The 11,149-nt window shown below is 41.7% G+C and overlaps 1 protein-coding gene across 1 annotated transcript; it reads right to left on the bottom strand.

The window, feature by feature from the left end:
* Window positions 1-3,423: 3,423 nt before the first annotated feature.
* LOC311025024 (uncharacterized protein) lies at window positions 3,424-10,921 on the bottom strand. Its single transcript, XM_084027693.1, has 10 exons — window positions 9,901-10,921; window positions 9,642-9,766; window positions 8,944-9,250; window positions 8,756-8,838; window positions 8,532-8,583; window positions 7,879-7,945; window positions 4,115-4,182; window positions 3,934-4,023; window positions 3,657-3,810; window positions 3,424-3,539 (listed from the first exon to the last, which is right to left on the bottom strand). The coding sequence occupies exons 1-7, from the start codon at window positions 10,067-10,069 to the stop codon at window positions 4,140-4,142; spliced, it is 846 nt and encodes a 281-aa protein (XP_083883819.1). The 5' UTR covers window positions 10,070-10,921; the 3' UTR covers window positions 3,424-3,539; window positions 3,657-3,810; window positions 3,934-4,023; window positions 4,115-4,139.
* Between the last annotated feature and the right edge of the window lie 228 nt (window positions 10,922-11,149).

Raw genomic sequence — 11,149 nt, 5'->3', positions numbered from 1 at the left:
AATCGGTCTATCCCTATCAATAACTCCACTGTTATACAGTACAGAGACTCCAAAATCACTACACACATCAAGGGGCTCCTTATGGTCATACTACAACAGCTATTTTGAAAATATGTGCCTTTTTATAATTTTGGTGGTTTTTAATGGTATTAATCATTAATATCTTCCTATATTAATCAATAACTCCACTGTTACACAAGAAAATATATTCATAATTAATACCAATGAAAGAATGACCATAACAAGACCCTTGATTGTGTGTAGTCATTTTGGAGTCTCTGTACTTGTTAATCAAAAACAAGTTTTTTTGTTGTTGAGGTTGATGAGGACCAATGGTGCAACTTGATCAGTCAGTTACTTTCTTACTTACTTACTGAGCCACAGAGCCACGGTCCAGCCAATAATCTTAATCTAATCTAATATAATAATCTTAAATACTGTGTCAGGCTGAATAAGTACAACATTGTAGTTTTAAAAACTACCACCCACTGCTTTGTACCTTTACGGAGCATCACAAGCTCGTTATGTGCCATGCACTCCTGGAAGTTTTAATTTTGGCTGTGCCTCTATAATCAGACACATTCCTATATTGGTATTTTTTTAATGATTTAATTTTGTTTCGGCGTTGCCATATAACTGAGCCTTAATGTGTTTACCTATTCAAATTATTGCTTTTCTTGGTGTTCTGATTGTTATAGTAAGACAGCATTCTGTGAATGATGTAAGTGTTCATGAGACAACAGAGGTCTGCATGAAGCCTGTGAACAAGAAGTGTTAATATTCCCTCATTTTATTTTACAGCTACTTGATCCTCAGTGGCAGCGACTGATAGAAAAACAATGGCCGAAGGTAGGAGCGCCGGTATTCTCTCACACAGCTGTTACTCAAAAAAGCAAGAACATGCAACATGTTGTTCAAATGTAGTGACAAATACATATATTTGATATATAATATGATGATATTATGATGTAATATATGGAATGGAGTGTAAGAGAAAGAGTTAAATAGCTAAAAACAAAGCAAACTGAGAATAGACACGCAGTGTTTACGTTTACTCACTAGTGCATGATTGTGTCTGAAAGTAGTCCATAGTACATAACGCAGTATTCACTCATGGTATTTCACGACAGTCGACCACACATCACAGAGCCCTGCTGGTTTTTAGGATTTCTTTAGCCTTTTTGAAGAATTAAAGCTATATATTTGATTTACAGCCACAAACTTAGGATAACATTTGAGCATTTGAGAAGTCTGAACCTATGTAAGTCTATTTGTGTGTGTGTGTGTGTGTGTGTGTGTGTGTGTGTGTGTGTGTGTGTGTGTGTGTGTGTGTGTGTGTGTGTGTGTGTGTGTGTGCGTGTGTGTGTGTGTGTGTTGAAGTGTGAGTAGACATAATCAATTTTAATTTTCCATGAATTTGTTTCAGCTACGGGACCCTCGACAGGAGTTCCTGGTGTTGATACCGAGGGGGAAGATGAACATGGAGGTAATATGACGTCTTCACACCAAAGGCCTTTCAGTTTGTCTGTGATCAGTTGCTGATCAGATTGTCTGGAAACCCAGAATCTTAATTTGAAAAAACTCCTAATTTAACCGTTCGCCTGGCTCAGTCCAAAGTTTAAAAACCTTCCAACCTCAGTAAGACGCTAAATCTTGTTGAATTGTAACAATAAAAACAAACTTTGGAGGGACGAGTTGTTCTCCTGTGCCTCCAGTCTTTATGCTAAGCTAAGCTAAATGTCTCCTGGCTTTGTGTTTCGTACGGGGACGTTGATTTAATCAAATATTTAAAACCTGAGTTACAGATGTTACTGTCTGAATATAAATCTACAGGACAAATGAAGTGCAGCGAAAGCATTTGAGAGCTCTGTATGTAAGTCTTCTGTGTGTGTGTGTGTGTGTGTGTGTGTGTGTGTGTGTGTGTGTGTGTGTGTGTGTGTGTGTGTTGAAAATACTAGCAGACATAAACACTACGATCGTTTGAAATTGTGCAATTTTAATTTTCCTGAATTTGTTTCAGCGCGACCCAAGATTCCTTACGTTGATGCCAAAGGTTCAGTGATGGGATGTAATATGACGTCTTCTGTGCAAATACCTTTCAGGGTGCCGCTCTTCCCCTCTTCAGATCCACCCGTCCCTCTGCCTCAGTCCAAATATGGTCAGGTCCCTTCACTGGTTGCAAAACTTCCAAGATGGCGACGGCCAAAATGCCGACCTCGAGGCTTCAGAACCGTAGTCCACACACCAACGGGTGACGTCACCACGACGACGTCCGCAGGAAATCACACAAGCCAGGAAGTGAAGTGATCTGAACCGAGGGGAGAGAGGAGTGACAAAATAAAACAGGAAAGACTAAACATGAATGAGTGATTTGAAGCTCCGAACCGAATGTCAGGGCGGACTATGCGAATGTGACCAGACCACGTTGAGTAGAATTATTTGTCAGCAACAACGCCACCCTGGGAGTCTAATACCCCGAGACACAAGAACGATACACTAGATTGTACTGATATTAGATACCAATTTGCACAGGGTCGAATACAACAGGCGGAGACGTGAATTCCAGTGAAAACAAATGTAAGTTTATTGAAGGAACCGGTTTAAGAGATAATGGGGAAACTTCGCTGAAAGAAAACTGGCGTGAGTTAGAAAAATATAAAAATATGTTTTATTATAATCTTTTCCTATACCACATGATTAAATAATTATAATACGCATCAGCTGGAATATACAATAGTCAAGGGAAAGGAAGAAACCGGCAGGCGGGGTTTACCTGGAGGGGGGAAGCAGACTATCTGGAAGAGGTGTCCGCACGTGCACGCTCACTGCAGAAAGGTGTCACCCCCTGTCACAGAAAACCACCACCAGCACTCTCCCTAAACACTCCAAGGTGACGTTTACAAGCCCACCACCAGGTGACTAGCAACCCCCGCCGAAGGGAAACCACAGGCCTGCCAAAGCATAAAACAATCAAAAACACACCGTAGCCACACCAGCATAGGTACTCTATAGCACATACAAATATGACGGCTAGTTAAACAGCAGCACTAGCGGCGAGATCATGCGACAAACATGCAGTCAAAAGCACCACAAACAAATAAGAGATAACACTGCACTACACACACACAGCAAACTAGCAGCATGCATTCGGATAAGCGGGGCAAGTGCTGCACGCAAATAAACCGGACAAAGCACATGCGTAAAGAAAAGCCAACAGCAGGCGGGCAAACAAAACAAACAAATAAACACCCACCGCGACGCAGACGGGCATCGGTAGGCTAAGCTAAAAATAAAACAATTGGGAGTGAGCCAGAATGGAACGTTACAACTATGGACAAGACAGCAGTGTGACCACACTAGACAGGCGAGCTGGACTAAGCCATGCTACCTGCAACGTAGATAGCAAACATTTAGCTATACAGGAGGGATCATGGCAACGACTACAGTAACAGTCGGGTTTCATACATACCAAACAGAGCCGACGCTCGTAGTCGCTGATTAGGGGACGCTGAACAGGAGCCGGGCGTAATCACGATCAGCTGCAGGTATACATAAGTAAAGATGACAATTAAAACTCCGTGCACCGACTAAGGGGAGATAAAGCCTTAAACCCCCCCCCCCCCCCCCCCAACACCAGCATCATCAGTAAATCTCACCAGCATGTCGTAGTTTTCAGAATATGTTGTACGCTTGAAACCTCTGACTGCTCCATCCCAGACATTAGCCCTTGAGATGTTCAACCTGCTGACCCTTTTGTGATCAATAGGAAGTGACAGGTTTGCCACAGGCAGTGTAATGTTCATCTCCTTCCTGTAATGACAGAAAATTATCTAATTAATGGATATCCCACACAGTGAACCCTTTTAGAACAATTATGTATATACCAGCAACATTTAACAGCAAAAAAATGGAATGCCAGTCAGAAGTTCTTACACTGCAGTGTGTTGGAAATTCTCAACATTGACCGCAACCAGCTCCTCGTCAATTCCCTCAACACCTGGTGCATACAGGTCCGTGTATTTACTGTTGGAAAATTACAATCTCCACATTAAAACGTCTTACAAACATAAATTTCTCCCCAATGAATTATGAGTCTCTATCATTTGCTACATACCTGTAGCAAGAAGTCTTGGCTGGATTTATTTCAGGTGGATCCATATCTTCAGCATCAAATCACTGATTCTTGAGATTAGGGACAAAAGTACTTTTGAAAAGTGAAAAACAAAAAATCAATGCCACATTAATTTGAATTGGATGTCTTCATAAACACAGGTCTCATCTATCTACCATGAAAAGGAACAGGCAATTTATTTAACCAATTTTTATAAAAAATTATATTTACTCAGTGAGTAACTTGACATTTGTCAACTCCGTCGGACACATGAAAATATGTTTTTTGTGTGTTTGATCAATTCACCAACACTGTGAAATCTTTAAGTGTGTAGAAATGGTGTGCCTTAACAAGCTTAAGTGATAAATTGCATTATATACACTTTTAATATTATTTTCCATTGTTTTGAAATGAGCCATTTTAAATTACCTTCATTTCGTTGAGTATTTTTTTCATTTTTATATATACAATCAGTGGTTTTGTGCACAAAAGACACTGATGGATGTAGATAAGTTGGTGTTTTAATATATGTACACAGTCAAATGGGCAACAGAAACATGCATTTTTGTATAAACATGAAAAACCTCCATCTTACGGTGTTGACACACAACTGACGGTGTTGACACACAACTGACAAATTGACAAACTAATGGAGAATCAAACTGATTAAGGATATGTAGCATGTTCTGAACATGGCAAAGGGAGAGACTATCAAGGGAAAGGGTATCAAACTTCAAACAAGGAGTACCTGGTCACAGGATCTTTAAGGCATGCATGAAAAAGTCAAAATGTTCCTGGGGAAATTTTGAACAGACCACAGGGGCTACTGCCGGAGTGTGTACATTATGATGAGATTCTTCAGAGATTTCAAATGAGATGGAGTTGTTTTAGAGGCAAATACAGAGACTGTTTGCTGAAAAACATGAATTTACCTCTAAAACGGCTCCGTCTCGTAACGTTACATTTTCATCACATAGCGTGGTGAATGTTCAGGTCACAAGCATTTTGGAGTTGTTGGATTGTGTATTTGATGAGTTTGATGAGGGAAACCAGGAAATCCCATTAGCCTCCTCAGCATAGCTCTAAGCAGCTAAAAATAGTTTACACCGACAAATAAAGGTAATGAACATGCTGCTGTGAATATAGGGATTATGGGCCAATTTGCCAAAATGTTGAACTGTCCCTTTGTTTTTGGTTTGTTAAGATTTTTTTCTGGCATAGACACCTTTTATCTAGCAGTGGTCAGAGAGGAAACATGGGAGAGAGAGGGGGATGTGACATGCAGCAAAGGACCTCCGGTCAGGATTCGAACCAGGGTCCGCTGCATATATGCGTACATGGCATGTGCTCTAAACACTAGACCACCTGTGGGCGGTGAACTATCCCTATAACTGTAGCTGTGGCCTGAGACTCAGTTAAAGTGTTACCGTGGCAACTTGAAGTCCCCACCAGGCTAAGGGAGACAGAAACGTGGAGAAAAAGAGCCATTTTCTGCTTCTGCGCTGGTCTCACATTTAATAATAAAATAATAATAATACATTTATTTTATATGGCGCCTTTCAGGGCACTCAAGGTCGCCTAACAATCAGAAAACAATGCAAAAACACAATTAAAAACAGGTTTAAAAAGCACAGAGCTTGCAGCAGATTTTCAGTCCATTGGTGAGTATGCCTGTCTAAATAAATTAGTTTTAAGGTGGGATTTGAAGGTGAGAGGTGAGTCCATATTTCTGATGTCCGGGGGAAGGCTGTTCCAGAGGCGTGGGGCGCAGCGGCTGAAAGCTCGAGCCCCCATGGTGGACAGACGTGCAGGGGGGACGTGAAGGTTGATGGAGGAGGCGGATCTAAGTGACCGGGTGGGAGTGTTGATTTGGATGAGGTCAGACAGATATGGGGGGGCGAGGTTGTGTATGGCATTGAATGTATTGAGGAGGATCTTGTATTCAATACGGTGTTTGATAGGGAGCCAATGAAGTTGGTGCAGGATGGGGGTGATGTGACAGATGGCAGGGGTTTTGGTGATGATACGTGCAGCAGCGTTTTGGACCAGCTGGAGTTTATGGAGGAGTTTGTGGGGGAGACCAAACAGAAGGGAGTTGCAATAATCCAGGCGTGAGGTGACCAGAGAGTGGACCAGGATAGCGGTGCTGTTGGGAGTGAGTGACGGGCGGAGGCGGTTGATGTTCCGAAGGTGAAAGTAGGCGGACCGGATGGAGTTATTAGTATGGGTATGGAATGATAGGGTGCTGTCGAGGACGACACCCAGACTCTTGACCTGAGGGGAGGGGGAAACTGAGGAGTTGTCAATGGAGAGGGTGCAACTGGGTTGCTTGGTGAGTGTGGATTTTGAGCCAATGAGGGCTATCTCTGTTTTGTTGCTGTTGAGTTTGGGAAAATGGGAGGAGAACCAGGATTTGATTTCCTGTAGGCAGGCACAGAGGGAGGGGGGTGGGAGGGCGGATGAAGGTTTGGAGGAGACATAGAGCTGGGTGTCGCCCGCGTAGCAGTGAAAATTAATGTTGTGTTTACGGAATATTTGACCAAGTGGGAGGAGATAGATGATGAATAGGATGGGGCCAAGGACAGAGCCCTGGGGAACACCGGAGGAGAGGGGGGAGGTATGGGACGAGAATGATTTTAACTGAATGAATTGAGTGCGGCCGAAGAGATAGGAATGGAACCAGTCTAGGGGAGTGTCGGATATGCCAATGGAGGCTAGTCGGTCGAGGAGGATGGAGTGGGAAATGGTGTCAAAGGCTGCTGTCAGATCAAGGAGGATGAGGATGGATAAATGTCCAGAGTCAGCTGCCATCAGGAGGTCGTTAGTAATTTTTATGAGTGCTGTTTCTGTGCTGTGACGGGGGCGGAAACCGGATTGAAACTGTTCATAGAGGTTATTGTTGGAGAGGTGGGCCTGAATCTGTGATGCAACGACTTTTTCCAGAATTTTTGAGATGAATGGCAGGTTTGAGATGGGGCGGAGGTTATTGAAAATGTTGGGGTCTGTTTGGGCTGTTTCTGACAAAACGGTAGGTCTTATCAGGAAAAAAAACACACATCATCGCTGTAAGGACTTTGTTTCTGCATACAAATACTGGGCAGACATACTGGGTGGATCCCCAAGAAGACATTATGAATGTTCTAATGAGCGGAGGATGGGGAGGTGGGTCGTGGGCACTGACCTAGAATGGGTGGGAATATTCAAATGTGCCTTATTCCTACATCAGAGTAAGCGCCGAAATTGACAGGCTCATCTGAAAAAAAGGGCGGGGTATTTTCAGAAATCCGTTTCTCACTCAAAGAAGCATGTGCGGCCTTATTTCACCAAAGACCCCAAACAACACCCCAAATCCCAGAAAAAGTGGGTTTTGTCATCATATGTCAACTTTAATTCAATCAAAATGTATACTTAGATTATATTATCATGTTATGTAGTTGTTACGCATTAATTAATAAGGATTTGGGAGCACTTTTCCACTCCGTCAGCTCACATGTCAACACCGTCAGATGAAATATCTGACGGAGTTGACGTCTGACGGAGTTGAAAAAATGACATGTTTTTTTCAAATTACTCATATCTAGTAAAAGGTAGCCATTTAGACTTTTCTCAGTTGTCAGATGCCACTAAACTAAACCTAAATACCAACTTTTATTTCAAAATTATTGATTGAAATCACCCCTAATTTGAAGACAGTGTTGACACACACTAGCTGTGACCTCAGAGATTTCAACTTGTTTGCTGAATATTTTTAAAAATGTAAAACTTACGAGACCATGTGTTGGACTGCTGCATCCATCAGCAGGAAGGAGTCAAAGGGGGTCCTCAGGGTTAAAGCTGACCAAAAAATGTTTGATTTATTTAGAATTTGAAAAATATCTCACGGAGTTGACATGAATTAAGGACAAACTTTGAGAGGCTGTTGTAAATGTATAAAATAATGGAATGTCCACTTTAAATGTTTTGTGGTATTTTATTAAGCTATACAATTAACCTCATATTAATATTTGGACATTTTGGGCATTTTAAAACACTTATTTTCGGCAGTTTGATACTGTGACCTCTACGGAGGACGAGTTCATTTGCATGGGCTTTCATAGTACAGTGCTGGTATTTTATCAAATGACTATGAAATAATATAAATATATACAAAACTAAGGGTGTACACATACAAAAGTCTTTCATATCCAACTTTTAAAGCCTTTTTAAAATAAATAATTTATTGTTTTTTAAGACAAATTGCAACATTTTGATGTGGGACATGTTTTGTCCCTTATCTCAAGAATCAGTGAAATATTACTATCTGAATTATTACTGTCCTTCAGGCAAGATTACTAGTGGTTGATTACCACTAGAAAGGACCTCTCATGAAATCTCTTTGACTCACTCTTTGACAAAGGCTGGGTGCCAAATATGTACTGACCTTTCATCTTCAAGTGTGTCTTTGGAGTACTTTGGTTTTGTGGTTCAAAAACCTGACAGGAAAACAAATTTATCAACAATTTATAATAGCTTCCATAACTCTTCCCTTATCATATACAGTATATATTAATGGTGATAGGTTGTCACTATAGGTTGTCAGTTTTGACATAGACAAATACATTCATTCACGTGTATATATTGATAATTAGAAAAAAAAATTCTTACCACAGTGTCAGCTCGATCGAATTCAGCTGTCCTCCTTGAAGTGATGACAATTTCAGAATCAGAGTCTGAGGTATCATCCACGGCTGTAAAAACAAAAAGAATTCCACAGATCATGTTGCTAATGTTGATATATCCTTCAGTGCAGCGTCTAAAATATATAAAAATATTGAATCATGAGATCTACTAACCTCCTTTAAAATGTTTTTCAAGGCAAATGAAAAAGGTGATCCTGCAATATGGCCTCCCGAGTTCTTTTTTATATTCTGCCAATTTGAATGGCTTTTCTGACCCAGGCACATGGATCACCTCTGAGCAGTCTGGATACAAAAGGACATACGTTCCTTCTGGCATGTCCTTGTTAAATGTTCTCATCTTCTGGACTGCTTTTTTCAGGACATCAGGTGCTTCTATCTCTGGGTCTTCAAATAATGGGAGTGTTTTCCCTCTTAGAGGTTTTAGATCAGTCCCATTTGGCACCATCAATCCAATGTTTATCTAAAAAATGAAAAAGGTAAGGTTAATTTCATGTACTACACATAGTAATATAAAAGATTATACATACACCAGTGTTTCCCATTAATTATGGAGAACATGGAGGAACGTCCCATTGATTATGGAGAATGCGATGTCCCTCCATGTTCTAATTTATGCCACCACAGTTTCATAGTTAGCCGAACATAACTGTAAACAACACTCCAGATCGTTACACTGTTGTGCCGAGTTGCTTCAGCAAAGCATCTCGTCTTGCACGAGTGCGACAATGTTGTAAAATCTACGCACAGATTCCCGTGTCAAATATATAAGTTCTCTTATATAGATCCATTTTTGAGTTATCCCGAGTCAGGCAGTCGAGTATTGATAAGCTAATACAGCAAGTACAGCCTACCTGGACGCGTTTTCGCTCTTTAGCCCGCTGTCTTCCTCTTGGCCCGTAGTTAAAAGACTGACGCTCCTTGGACTTGGAACTTCTGTACTCCAGAAACTGCTTATATGATGGGCAAGGTTTTTCTGCTAAAATTAACAAAACCAAAGTAATAGAAAGTTAGCAGCCGCTAATCAATAACATTGTTTACGTTGATTGACTTACGATTATTACGGATACGGATTATTAGCCGTACGGATAGCTACGGCTATGCTACACTTACTTTGTTTAGCATTATCCGGCAGTTGAGATGTCCCCTGTGCGGCTGGTCCTTCCGTCTGAGCTGCGGCATTCAAAAACTCCAAAGACCGACCACACGGAAAACAAAACGGCGTTAATCGGCTCATATGTTCGCCACAAAACGGGCAAAAGACTGCTTGCCCGCCGTCCATCTTGGGTCACCTTATTACTTCCGGTTCTACTCGCCAGTTGGTACATTCCCTTTCCGGTTGCAAGAGTTACTTGTAAATTTAGGCTCGTTCGGGATGGGCTTGGCTTGGCTTGACTTGACTTATCACGCCGACGAGAGCTGCAGGTGTCTGAGGGGGCGGGCTCTAAAAGAGACGGCAGCCAAGCGCCGTCAAGTCGGACAACAAAGTCAACGTGACTATGGTGCTCAAGCGATAGAACACAGCAGCAAACCAAAGAGGATGTGTTGTGTGTGTGTGTAATATATATATATGTCATATATATATATATATATATATTACATACACACACACACGCACGCAAGGCAACATGTGGAAGGCATTCTTTTTTCCAGTATATTTGTATTTGTATTCTTTGTATTATCATTCTATGTTTGTATTAACCAGACCTCACATATAATAGGCCGACTCACAACACAATGCACGGAACTTAAGATCAAGCCATGAGATCAATGCGACCAAAATAAAAACTATCATTTCACCACAAGGTGGCTGCCGAGTGCGGACCTGAACACACGTCATTGAACTTTTAACCAATGAGAACCATTCCACTGTAGCGGAGGTGTGGACAAGCCGGTTGCAGCCACCGTTCACCGCGCTGCCAAGCGCCGCAAGAAGCGGCTCTTAAAAACTTGTTCTCGCGATGTTTTGGGTCACGTGATATGGTCGCGACCCTGTGACGTCTTTGCAGTCGGCTGCTAAGTCGGACACAAATTCTGGCCATCATGCATCGCTTTCAACCCACAATACATCACGTTAGGTGGCGCGCTGCAGGCGGCTACATCAAGTCGAACGAGCCTTTTGTCTCGGCGTTTGTAAAAGTGTTTCACGTCTTGTAAATTTGTTTTCTCAAATGTAAATTTGTCTCAGGACTTGTGAATGTGTTATGGCAATGTAATTTTGTTTTCTGAAATGTAACTTTGTCTCCAGCTTTGTAAAAGTGTTTCTCATATTGTAAATTTGTTTTGCACCTCCCGGCCACCGTACATGATGGCTAGAATTGTGTCCGACTCAAGGTACGTGTCCACAGGGGCGATTTTAAAC

The sequence above is a fragment of the Eutrigla gurnardus genome (genome assembly GCF_963514095.1).
Source record: "Eutrigla gurnardus genome assembly, chromosome: 14".
Taxonomy (NCBI): Eukaryota; Metazoa; Chordata; class Actinopteri; order Perciformes; family Triglidae; genus Eutrigla; species Eutrigla gurnardus.
This window is presented reverse-complemented; position numbering and strand designations above follow the sequence as displayed.

Bases quoted from the DNA above. Each gene is read 5' to 3' on its own strand.
- LOC311025024 (XM_084027693.1), bottom strand. From the start codon at position 10,069: ATGGACGGCGGGCAAGCAGTCTTTTGCCCGTTTTGTGGCGAACATATG. The intron at 9,767-9,900 runs GTAAGTGTAGCA...TGTTAATTTTAG, and splicing joins GCCGGATAATGCTAAACAAA to CAGAAAAACCTTGCCCATCA. The intron at 9,251-9,641 runs GTAGGCTGTACT...TTCATTTTTTAG, and splicing joins AAGAGCGAAAACGCGTCCAG to ATAAACATTGGATTGATGGT.